Here is a 13,250-nt window from a genome sequence, read left to right as displayed (position 1 = left end):
TTTCGTCTCCTTGGTGTTACCCACGTTACTACCACGGAGCTTAGTATCCTTCTCCTCTGGGTCTCCCTTCAGTTGCCCAGCATCTGCCATCGTACCTTGCGTGTGACCACCAGTCAACTAATGTGAACGTTTCTTATGTAAATGAATGGCGCATTGCACTTTTTGTCCTACATAGGACCGACATAGCCGGCCACATTCATGTGCACTGGGTCCTCCCACTTCACTGCTCTCCAATTCTTGCTGTTTTGTTCAATCTCTCTGCCCCCACTGGGCAGTGCTGTGGAGAAGCAGTGACACTTGGGGGATCTGAGGCAGCGTAAGTGCCAGAAAGGGCATCACAGTTGTTGGAGGTCATCACAGTTTGTGATTTAATGGCCTGGATAAGGCTGCAGCTGAGGGACAACGAGTCAAGAAGTATTCCTCAGACGACTGTCAGAGTGAAATAAAAGGTCCACTTACAGAGACCCCTTTCTTTATTGTTTTTTCTAGCTTGCCGTCCATTAACATATCCTTATAACTTGAATACAATCCTTGACTCGTTTTAAGCTAATGTCAATTTTATGGCTGTGACTTGCGAAAGCTGGAATTTTGAACTTATCAGGAAACTTTTTCTTTGCATTAGGCACTTCACATTTTTGGATTTACATCTTTTTACCTACCAATTGGTGTTTTGGGTGCTTTAAATAAAAACATACGTTAATGTGCCACAGGTCAGAAATATTTGCAAAAATTACTCACCAAGTAAATTCTTGATTAGTCCCTGGTGGAAGAACAGAGAACCCCGAAAGCACAGAATTCCAAGACCATTAAATCACTCAAAGTGGATCCCCCAAACGGATACAGGATTCCCAGTACCATTGGAAGGTGAAGACAGAAGCTACCTTTGAGCCCATCCTCATTGCTAATGAGGTGAGGAGACGGAAGTCAGGGTTGAGTCGATACCCACGTGCTCCCGACTCTGTTCCCCGTGTTCTTCGGTAAGGAAGAACTGTAGATTGGGGCAATCCTCTCATGTGCAAGTGTCGGTTGATGGTACTTGTCCTAATTGCCTCCCAGATGAAACTTTAAAAAATATGTGAAGGAGATATGAAAATTTAAAAATAAACGTAACACTGTGTTGATCAAATAAATAATTATTTGGAGGGCTGCAATGTGCCTAGCAGGCATTGGACAAAAAAAGAGGTTGAAAAGTCTCCACAAAGAATGTACAATCTAGTTGGAAAGAGAGGTGCGAAAAAGCTAGGAAAAAGTTGAATAGGTATTATCTAAGAACTATGTACAGTTCTTATGAAATGTTAGTTACGGTGGAGGGTTGTATACACAAGGTTACAAGAAAAACGGCATGTGTGTCCTGGGGGGGGGGAGGTGGGGGGCAGCGGCAAACCTTCTCTTTGGCCTTTCCCAATGGTTTAACACTCACAATGGCAACTATTGTTAATGCCATAAATGGAAAAATGATGCCTTGTGGTGGATACCCTGTCTCTGCATCTTTCAGTTCAGTTATAGGTAAGAGAAGATGTCAGATGAGCAGCCAGCGCTGTGCCAAGGAAAAGCGTGTCTTCCAACAGTGTCGTCGCAGGTTGACGAGCGATGCTGGACTTACCAGATCACCTCCTAGGCTTCCAAGGCTGTTGCTGTTATTTCCACCTTCATTCCAACAGCTACCCCGGCCGCTCGCGAGCCGAAATGTACAGACAGAGCCCACCAGGCTGGGCTGGACCTGGAGTGCTTGTGGCAACCTTTTGGGGGCTCTACCCTGAGTCCCACGCACCCCGGGACTCCCCGGAAGGAAGTCCTCGGCCCGTGGAGCAGCGTAGTCCCCGTCTCTCCTCCAAGAAGCCACGCCCAACACAAGGCCCCCATTGTGTCTTGGGGAACAGTAGCCCCGCAGTATTACACTGGCTGCTCCTCTTGAAAGGGAGGGACCGGCTCCCGCTCTGGCAACCCCAGCCAGAGACGAGGCGGGGCCGCGGCGGACGGGGCAGGTAGCGGACCCGGCAGGTGGCGGGAGCGCGGAGACACACGCTCCGGGGCCGCGCGAGCGCGGTGCTGCGGCACCTGAAGGCGGAGCCAAGCCCCGCAGCCGCGGGCTCGCGGGCGCGAAGCCCCCTCCCCGCGCCCCTCCCGCCGGAGCGTAGACGCGCGTAGGTGCGTGAGGCCGCGTCCACTCAGGATCTTGCAGGCGTGGGCCCCCATGGAGCACATCCGCACGCCCAAGGTTGGTGGCCGGCGTGCGGGCGGAGGGAGGAGCGGGAGCAGGGATGCTGAGCTGGCCGGAGGCCTAGCTTCCCTGCGGGGCGCCGGCCGAGTCCGCCCCGCGGTCCGCGGAGGGGGAGGTGGCAGTCCCCCGAGCATCTCCCGGTGCCCTGTGAGCTTCATCCTTCTCTTCCTGCCTCGCAGGCCTAGCCTTGGCTGATGCTGCATCTAACCTCTCGTCCTTGGGGGTGCGCAGTGGAAATAGGGATGGACGGGAGGGAAACCCAATTGTTTGTTGAGCAATGGGGTGGCTGGTCTGCTGGTAAAGGCTCTTTTCTGATCCCGCGCGGGGTTGCGGCTGCCTTATTTATTTATTTACTTATTCTGGTGGCGGTGCTGAGCAGTTGAAAGAGAAGCCTTCTTAATGACAGATGCGGGAAATGGAGTTATGTGCAGGTGGATTGAAGACACTCGAAAAGCTGTTGAAACTAAGGGTTCAGACCCCCTCCCTCGGCAGCTCGCCCTCCGCCTTCCCCATCCTCAGGCTTTCAGCTGCTGAGGCCTGTTCACAGGGCCGATGACCAATATTCCCTGCAGGTTCGATACTACCATTCCTTCCGTCGTCTTGCCTTTTCCAGCCTGTGTCATGCATTGGGGAGAGGGGTGCAGCTTATAGGTTCCTCCACGGGTGTGTTTTGAACACCAGCTTTTGTCACTCAGTGGAAGCGACTGATCCCTGATCCGTTCCGGTTAAATAACCTGGGAACGTTGGCTGCCGCCCCTCAGAGTGCACGAGTAGTCAAACTTAGCCATGTTTTAAGAGATGGTCCACATTCCTAATGAAAACCGTAAACCAGTAAAAGAGTTTGCTTTGAGAGCCTGTTGGCAGCTCGTGTTACTACCACCCCAGCTGCTTTCCTTTCCAGGGCGATCTCAGGTTCAAAACCCAGGCCCTTGACCGGCAAGTCAAGGCTGAGCCTGAATGGTCAGAACTTGGATGGCCCCAGGGATCCCACTCATCTCAAGGGGCCTGTTGCTTCCTGGTCTTTGGAAGTCCAGTAGGAAGAGTTCATTTCTAAATTCTGGAATGGTTCCTATGTACCTCTTTGTCAAAGCGGCTTTACAGTTATCTCAGGTCAGTGGAAGAATAAACATTTCCATTTGCCAGAGACGGTCAGTTCCAACAGTACATTTAAATTGCATTGATTTTGTGTGATGGAATTAAATTGTTGCTTCACAATCGGGAAATTGTAAACGTAGAAGAGAGTGCCATAAACCGCAGGAGAGGGCGGCTCAAGGCTTTCAGGGTTTAAGTGGTGCTAAATAATTTATCCAGGAATGACGAATTTAACTCATGGGTTCTCTCTGCCCTTGTCAAGGGCATCCTTTCATTGCCACGACGGAGGGGCCCTTTTTGAGAATGAGGTCTGCTGTGAATGTCGGTGGTGAGATTGATAGGGTGACTTGGCACTGGACGCCATTTTCCTACAGAATATGAATTTGGGGAGTAAAAGCCTTTTCCGGTTCATATTCACACTGGCTCTGTACGAAGCTATATGTGTGTGAACCCGAGTGGCAAGCAACATCCTCCCTGACTCTCAAAACTGGTTTTTCCTAAACACCTTCCAAGCAGTGCAGTGCTCCAAATCAGCACTTGCCTTCTACCAGGAAAGACAAGGAAATGATGAAAGTGGAGACTTGTCTGAAATGTCATGGAACTGTGGGTCATTCACATTTAGGATAATGCAAGGGGAAAAAGTTAAACATCTACAGTGGTTGGGTGGGCCTGATTCCTTTATTCATTCATTTCATTCCACAAACATGTGCAAACCTTCTGTAGACCAGACTCTGTGCTAGGACCCAGGAGCATTAGGTGCCAACGAGCTCCCAGTCTGGAAGAGGAGGCAGCTGTAAACCTGGACAGACACAAGTACAAGGGACAGAGGGCAGGGAGGGGGAAGGGATGAAAGATGAGCTCTGCCAGAAGGGGTAAGGGAAGCCTTCTTAGAAGGGCTGAGTCTTAACATGCAAGGAGTCAAGGAGGGTCCGGGGCATCGGAGACAGCTGTCATGCAGTTGTGTAGATATGATGGGCTGTAGTAAATCAGTTAGAGCCTCAGAGAAGCTGAGAACCTTAGAGTGATAAAGATAGAAATGACAAAGTGACTCCTTGAGGTTAAACAAAGTCTCTTTTCATTTTACATTCTAAGTGAATTTTCACTATACAAATGAGAATGAGAACAAGAATGCTTACAGAGTGTGTGTCGCAGAACATAATTATTGATGGTCAAAGATGCTCGGCCATCTTTGTTCTGTACTTCTATTACACTTGGGGGTAGTGGACAGGTAGCTTGCCTTAAACTCCACGATTTCATGTCTTGGGTTGATTATAAGGAGGATACACAGAGTTGTTTATCTGACCCAGTCTGGGTATGAAGTGATTTTACCATGTGGGTAGCAGGCGTTTATTCTAGGAGAAAAAGAAATGTGTTGCATGTACAATGTACAGTTGCTCTCCTACTACCATGTAAGTCATTCCCTTACTCTTCGTAAGGTCTGTGCTCTCCATCACAGCCTCTTGTGTCCTGATTTAGTCTCAGAAGTGCCTCTTAAGGAGATCAGTGCACAGGAATAATCTGGAACATGTTTCTTCTTGGGCACATGTGTTGAACTGAAGGCTCTAACAGAGAGTGTGCTAAGCAGGGTGTTTCTCTCCCAGAATGGTTCCTCTCTCAATGTTCCTAAGACAAACTAGCTTGCAGCTGGGTAGAAGTGAGGACACCACGCATTACCGGCCTCATCACAGTGAAATTTGGGGTTTCTACCTCACTGTCTGGCATTCTGCACCACTCTGAAAACTTGCTGATGAGAAGATACCCTGCAGGGATAACTGGGGCTCCAGTACTACTTAGTCATAAAGAAAAGGCTTCAGAGCTCTTAGAAGTAGCTTGACAGGTTTGCAGGATTTGGTATGGTCTTGGGTGGGTTTTGCTGATGGGTCTAAGGATCCCAGCTAAGTTATGTCTATTTTTCATGCCGTGGTCTTTGTGGAAGACAATTTTTTTCGAATGTGTAAATCTGAGTTGTAAACTAGAATATATGATGACCTTTCAAAGCAGATCTTGAAGATGTCTTCCCTTCTCTCCATCGCATCCCCATCTGAGCTACTTACTACTCAGCTCCTGATTGGTCTCCTAGTTTGTTCTTTGCTCTTTTCTACTCCTGTCTCCACAGAGGGAGCGTGGTTGTACCACTTGGTCCAAGTTGGTCATCTTACACTTCCCTGCTCAGATTCTTGGGTGGCTTCCCTTTATACTGAGGACACAAAGTGAGAGCCCCAGAGTAGCCCGTAAGGCGTTGTATGCATGGATCCTTTTTACTTTCCTTGAAATCTTTGAATAATTCTTGATTTCAGCTCTTCGGTTTATAGTATTTGCTTTAGTAATCCAGGCCTCCTGGGCACTGTACCCGTGACGAATTATGGCATTGTGAGTCTTCTAGCGGAACTAGTGTCAAGTACTTGTGAATGTCAGTATATTACGTAACACATGTAGATACACAATGACCTGTGTTTCGTGATGATGCATAGTTTGAGTGGGATAGAATTCAAACAACATTCACTATTTCAGTCATTTTAAAGTGTACGTTTCAGTGTTCTTTAGTACATTCGCCATGTCGTGCAGCCATCATCACTGTCCATTTCAGAACATTCTCATTGCTCCCAACACAAACCCAGAACCTATTTGTAGCGGGTCCACACCTGGTCATCTACAATTCACATGTAGATGTCATCCACCTATTCGTTGTTGTGAAGATTCCATATTATTCATGTGACTGCAGTTTGCTTAATGTGTCTCCACTGTTAGGGCTTTGGGTTTTGTGTCCCTGTGAAAGTCCCTGGTACCATTTTCTTCATGTATTTTTCTGAGAGTGGAATGACTGGGAGTAGGAAAGTTCTCATAAGCATTCTTATTACAGGATATCTTTCTGTATCTGAAAGCCTCTCATATGGCCCAGAGTTTAGGTGAATTTTTTATAGTCCCAAAGAGCAGAGGAGATCTTAGCTCAAAATAGAGAATTTCATTCCCACAGTTACACGTGTTTGTATAAGAGAAATTAGTTCACCTATGAAAGCATAGCGGTGCTGAAACAGAGTTGGGGTGACTCGTCAGAGAAGACCCGGTGGCATTTCTGGCTTCTGAGAGGAGAACGGACTAGAACTCTGTTTGAATTTCATCTCAGCCAAGTGCCCAGCTACCCTGAGATTCACACTTCTGATGCAGGGAGCTCACTGTGTCCCCTGGTGACCCATAATGACCATGGACAGCTCTCATGATTACAAAGTTTTTCTTGTATTTAGTCAAAATGTGTCCCACTGTAGTTTTTAGTAATTGGGTCTAGCTCGGTCTGTACATCAGCCCTCCTTCCAGGAAATGGCCCTTCACGTGTTTCCTTAGGCACGGCCATCTCCCTGACCCTTTGCTCTTACCTAGGTCGTTAGCTCAGTAGCTTCTATTCTGGCCACCACCCAGTGCCTTGGTTTTTCACCCCTTTACCATCCTGCTTACTCAGTGAGTTATAGGAACTTATGCTACTTTAGGTTTGGTTGAACTTGGAGAGAGTAATATTTGATAACTTTTTTAAACTGCATACATCCTCGAGTTCTAGCTTAGTGGCCTTTTGGTGAGCTAAGGGTCTCTTCTCTTTGGAAGGGAACCCCAAAGTTGTCTGTGTACCTGGTGCTATGAAGCTGTCTCCTCTACTATTTCCCTGAATGCTGATGTCTTGCACTTACCTTTGCTGAATATTATTTCATTGGAATTACCTTATTGCTTAATTCCTTACTTTGTTTTTAGATCACGATGCACATCTGCTATTCCTCTCAGTTTGGGGCCATTCACCAGTGAACTTGCCCTCTATTACCTCATCCAAGATCTTAACTAAGGGAGAAATTAGGCAGATGTGACTTCCTAGTGATTGAAGGCACTGTCCCCATCTCCCAAGATTCTGATTCAGATAACAGATGTGCTTATTCTTTTAGTTTGATGTCACCTACCATTTGATGAACTCATCCTGTATCCCCTCATCAGTGAGCTCATTCAGAGAAAGAAATGAAGTCATCTGCAGTGATGTCTGAGTGAATCATTGGTCTTCTTGCTGATTGATAGCTTTTTTTTCTAGGTTCATACAAAATTCCATTGAAGAACCCATTTTAGAATTTTGCCTAGAATTCATGTCAAACTCAGCAACGCACAATGACAAAAATTCCATATCATCCATTTGAAAATAGGGATCTCGTTTGCAAGTTCTCTCTGTGAGGGAGAGAGTTCAGCAGAGTCATGAGGTTCCCTTTCTCTGTGGCTTTCTCCAATCTGCACTAAACTCTCTCTCTCTTCTTTTAACAAGTCATTCTTAGGTTCCAAAAGTATATTATGTTTGATTCTATATTAGAATCAACATAGAAATTAGCCACTGTTACTATCTTAGTGTATTTCCTTTAGTCATTATTCTCATTGCATGAATACTCAAACTTTTTGTTTGTTCAGAAACTTAGGAGCACCCAATTCTGTTTCATAATATAGTTCTTTTAACTTACTGCATTGTGATCTTTGAAAATATGCTTTTAGAAGACTGTGATTTTTTTTAACCCTATGGCAATGTCATGATCAAATTAACCATTTCCCCAGAAGGCTATTACAGCAATGTTACGATGAACATCTTTTTATTAATTATTATCTGCACGTGTGATCACTCCCTTAGGATGGAGCTTAGAATGGAATTGTTGGATCACAGAGATGAACAATTTTATGGTTGATCTGCAGTGCCAAGTGAGTTTCCAAAATGTTTTAGAAACATGGTATAGTGTCATTGTACCATCGCTTTATTACTTTAAAAATACTTGCTAACTTAAGGGAGGAATAACATCTTGTTATTTTATCATATTTTTTATTAGTAGTGAGGTTGATGTGCTTTCCAAGATATGTTTATCGACCATCTTGTTACTTTTCTGAATTATCTATTTATGTTTTTTTTCCATTTTAATAATTGGTAACGTGTATGTATCAATGGGAAAAAGTACCATGGTAACATTTGTGCCACCATTAAAAGCTTCACAGGGATACAATGAAGGGATTATACTCCTTGAAACATCAATGAGGAATGATAAAGATATTAAACTGTAACCTCCTGTGTATGTCCACTTTATTTACTTATTAGAAAGTTTCAACACTTCCCTTCCAACTTACACCATTAGCCGGTGGGGACTGCTCATCACCGCTGTCACACATTCACAAGCAAGGCAGTTCTGGGACGTTCGTTTTCTCAGAACAGATGGATACACATTTTCTCATCCCGATTTTTATTGGTTTTTCCATTCCGAATGGGACAAGCTGTGAAGTATGCATGAAATTAAACCTCTTGACCAAACACCCAGGGCTCCGTGGATGTGTTCCATGCGATGGTTCAGTTTTGTGTTCTCATGTTTCACTCAGAGGGAGTCCAAGAAGCCCATTTTGTCCCGTATTTCTTGGGCCAAGAACACTCTAAACTATTTTTTTCTAGTGCCCTTTACCCTGCTGGACAGCTAGTTGAAGCCTTTGGGAGTAGAAGTACTTCCCAGGACATAAGCCCAGCCCTTCCTCCCACAGCCATTTAAAATAGTTTAAAAATAACCCCCACTTAAAATTTTGTGGCAGGCTCTGACAACTTTATAAAAATTGCATGTTTACTTTTCCCCTATTTTTCGTAGAACACGGTTTATTAGAGATGCCCGGAGAAATAAATTTATTGCCCAGCCATGAAAGAGAGTTTCCTTCCTAGGGCTCGCAGCAAAGCACAAGGCACAGAGAAAGTGGCGGGCACAGCTGACTTCCGCCCTGCGGTGAGCTGCCGGCGGGAGCAGTGGTGGGTTAAGAAAGGGATTCTGCCTTTCTGAGCTAGGTGGGTTGATTCAAAGACACCATTCGTGTGTTTATTCATTTACCTCTATCTTCAACAAGTGTTTTTTGCATGCTTTCTATATACCAAGTACCATTTTAAGCCCTGGGCATCCATTGGTGAACGAGACAGTGTTTCTAGTTTCCTGGAACTTACGTTGTAGAAAAGACTTAATAAAACATAATACTGTGATTGTTTAGAACACTACATACATACATATATATATATATATATATATATATATATATACTCACATTTGTGGGTACGTGAAACAGTTTACTCTTATTATTAATTATTGTATTATTTTCCATATGAACAACTGTAAACCTCCTTTTGCCCCACCCTGTATATATATTTTTTTTTTCACTGTAAGCCAAGACCTTAGAAGATGTTCATTAGAATATGTATTTTCTGGACCTTGCTATTCATCCCCTGGAAACAGGGCTCTTGCTCCCCACCCTATGCAGAGAAAAAGTCCAAGTTCTAACATTGTCCTGGAAGGTCCTCCTGACTGTTGTGGCTACTGGTGACACTTCATTCCTATTCTGTCCCCACTCCCACACTCTCGTCAGACATCCCACCTCCTTGTACTTGTCAAAGCAGTTCTGGGCCAGGGTGTTTCGTGTGTGGTTTCCTTGGCTTGGACAGCACCTTTCCCAGAGTTCCCCGTGGCTGGCTCTCAGGGACTCTGGTTCTCTATTAAAAGACCCGGTCATTTTACTAGAGGGGGCTTCCCTGGACATGTTGATGCCCCTCCGCACCCGACTGCTTATCCTACTTGCATTTCCTTCCTGGCACCTTTTGGCATGTGCGTCTTTGTTTGTTGCCCATTCCCTGCCCACCATCGCCAGGCCGAGGGCAGGCGAGCTGATGTCCTGTCCGCAGCTGTATCCCCACACCCAGAAGACCAAGCCCGGCAGACAAGAGGTGCACAGTGAATACTCCTTAGGTGAAGGAATCAGGGACGTGGTTTAATATGACACTGTGTCCAAGCTTTGGTATCTTCAGCCTTGGTTCTTATTCTTCTTTTTCCTCTTATTTTATTATATAAGTGTGCTAATATTTTGTTAATTCAAAAGCACTTTGCAAGAATATATAAGTATGGCTTTCAATACAAATATTATATTTGCACACGGTCCCAGCCCACAATTTTAGTTTTGCTTTAAAGTTAAAAACCTCGTCACCAAAACTTTAATCCCAAGGAATCTTGCAAAACATATTGCAACCAGCAACATGCAAAAACATTCTGCACAGTAACTCGAGTTCAGCTCTACCATGTACCCTTCATTGGCAGGACACTGGCATCTTGAAGAGTCTCGGATTTCCCGATAAAGAATGTTCTGAACTATGTATTCATATACAGCAGCCACACCAGGAACACATGACCTGGAGCAGTACTTTCTCAAAACTTCTCAGATTCCACACCACCTGGGGAACCTCCACCCAGTGTGAAGACTAGTTGGATTTAGCACACATGCACACACACACACACACACACACACACACACACATACAAGCTCTGATCTCATTTAATGGTGCAGTTTTATTTTTACCTGCTGGCTGTGTTCACATCAGTTTCTGCAGACTGCTTGTTCAACTACAGCCACGTACTATGTGCCGGCTCTGGAAAAAATCAGAAGCGTTAGTTCCATTTTAGTTCCATGGCATTTAGTTTTCATGTCTGCAGGTAAAAATTCTGTTTTTTTTTTTTATCTTTGTTTCTTGTACTTGCAACATCTTCCACAATTGAATATTCCTAACTTTCTTGTCTGGAAATTCAATTTTTTTAAAAAAGCATTCCCAGTTCATCATATCTGGTTCTACCTAAACACCCTCACGTGCTTTGTTTTTACCATAGTGGTGTTCATTTTCATTCACTGGACAAGGGTTTTAGCACACACATGTGCAAGGCATTAGGATACAAAGGTGGAAAAACAGACACGGTGCCTGTCCTTATAGATCCTACAGTTGAAGGTTGTACGTTGCTCTGAAATCTCTGTGCTGGCCTATTGTTTCAGGAAGCCAGTAAGCCAAGGACTCTGCATCCTATTTCCTTCTTCTGCTGTCAGTTCTAATGTAAGTGTGGGTCTAGCATTCTTCATGGTGCTGCAGGGAATATTAGGGGAGAAAAAGAAAACCTGGTGTCTTCCTTGAAAATATATTGGGAGGGTGGGGAAAAGGTAATTTTAGAGCAGTCTGTATGGAAAAATAATGCAATGAATAATAGATAATAATACCAGAATAAACCGTGTTTTGCATACTCGCAATTGTGAACATCTTTGCCCCATGCTGTATATATATCTTCTTGGAAACAATGAGAGCGATACAGTAAAAATAACATGTCATGGGCAGTGTAGGATAAGTGGGAAGGAGATGGTAATGACCAGAAAGGTGACAGCAACCCAAAAGGTAGAGAATGACCACTGTGGACAGGGGTGGCAGAGGAAAGGTGGAATTGAGAAGGCGGGTCCTGGGTATTAGGCCGGAGGGACCATGCTGTCTGTGCTGGCTGAGTGGGGTCCTCAGTGTCCTTGGCAACTCAGGTGACAGGACAGTAGTGCAGCCTTTCCTTGGGGCCCCAGAAGGGGCTTCCCATCCCTGTGTCTGCTGTATCCTCATTTCCTGGAATGGGACTGATGGGCTCCAGAGGGCTGCCCTGCAAGAGGAGAAGGAAAAAAATGTGGTGCCAATTATGGAGTCGGTCCTTGGGGGCTTGGAGCCCAGGGGTGAGGCATGGGAATGTGTAAATGAGCTGGAGCCAGGCCTGGCCCTGCGTGGTCAGGCTGTACCCCTCCATCCCCAGGCACTGAGACTTGCCAGAAGATGGGGGCAGGGGGTGTGACTTGGTTCTCTCTGTACCCAGGCTGCCTCTTCTCTGTGGGCCAGCTGCAAGTCCCATTTGGCACAACCTGGCCTTGGAAAGATGTTTTCTTATAGTTCCCAAAGCGCTATATAAGTAGCCAATTTAGACTTTGCTGTGAGTGCCTTTGTCAAAAATATGTCAACTTCGGAAGCATTTTAGACTGTGAGAAATATTTTTACAGGGAAATCATCACAATAAAGTAAGCTTTGACTTTCTATATTGCTTCCTAGCAAGATTTTACTCCTCTATACTTTTTCTTTTAAGTGACTATTGTCCTTAAACCAGCTATCTTGAAAAACTATACTTTCAGGGATCATTTGTATAATTTGTTAAACCAGCTATCTTGAATAGGCCACCCCATGCATCTATTCTCCAGGTTACAATGGGCCCAGCATCTGCTCTTCATTTATTCTCCTCCTCACAGCTTTTTCCCTTTTTCTCTTATTTGTGCTTGTTGGAAATGGTATTTTTGGTCAAGGTTATTTTAAGGTGGTGTTGAAATAAATCCTGGGACTGTCCTCTTGTTCAAGAGTGCATGTTCTTTGAAGCCTACACATCCAGGGTCATCCTACCAAAATAAATTATGTGGACCCTGTGCAGAACTCTCAAGTGGCTGGCTCTTTATTTATGACAGTTGGCCGCTGGCATGATGTGTATAGAGTCCTCGGAGCAAAAACGGGCTCCCTTTTCTCTTCTCTGCCTTTTCCAAGAATCCCTAGCGCTAGCATTTCTTAACTAGCTATTTCTCTGTGTCACTATTTTAGCTTTATTATCCCTCTTGGGACTTTTAAAGTTTAGTTAAATGCCAGTCCAACCTCCTGTTTTAACTATCGCACAGGTAGGTAGGACTCAGCAACCTAACCATCTATAGGCATTCAAGACTAGCTGGGTCATCAAGATATTTTCTTCACCTTGACCTAAACTGGATAAAAATGTCCTTATGGATAAAAGAAATTTGAATTTTTTCTTCTCTTAAAAGCAGATTTTGCAGAGCTTACATTTTTCACAAAGAACAACCTTAGTTAGTGGAATTACTTGGAGATTTGTAGATGGCTGAAGGATTTATAGAAACGTGGGCATCAGGTATGCTATTTTCTGTGTGGAGAAAGGACTGTGATTTTCCAGCAAATTGGGAAATATGTAGATTCTTTACTTTGGAAGCTGATATACTAAAAATCCCTCTGACGTGTATGCAATTTCAGCATCTTTGTTCATGTTCACCGTCCTTTTGTGCAGCCAGCATAACCAGAGAGCCT

At 44.7% G+C, this 13,250-nt stretch overlaps 1 protein-coding gene across 1 annotated transcript in view; it reads left to right on the top strand.

Annotated features, from left to right (window-relative positions):
- The first annotated feature begins 2,002 nt into the window (after positions 1–2,002).
- MTMR7 (myotubularin related protein 7) overlaps positions 2,003–13,250 on the top strand; it is a 70,335-nt gene continuing 59,087 nt past the window's right edge. Inside the window, exon 1 of the mRNA XM_037128872.2 lies at positions 2,003–2,218. Within this exon, the coding sequence (XP_036984767.2) occupies positions 2,195–2,218 (24 nt within the window). The 5' untranslated portion in view covers positions 2,003–2,194. The remainder of the gene's footprint in view (positions 2,219–13,250) is intronic.

This window comes from Artibeus jamaicensis, unplaced genomic scaffold (genome assembly GCF_021234435.1).
Source record: "Artibeus jamaicensis isolate MK-2021 breed Jamaican fruit bat unplaced genomic scaffold, CSHL_Jam_final scaffold_833, whole genome shotgun sequence".
NCBI classification, from domain to species: Eukaryota; Metazoa; Chordata; class Mammalia; order Chiroptera; family Phyllostomidae; genus Artibeus; species Artibeus jamaicensis.
This window is presented reverse-complemented; position numbering and strand designations above follow the sequence as displayed.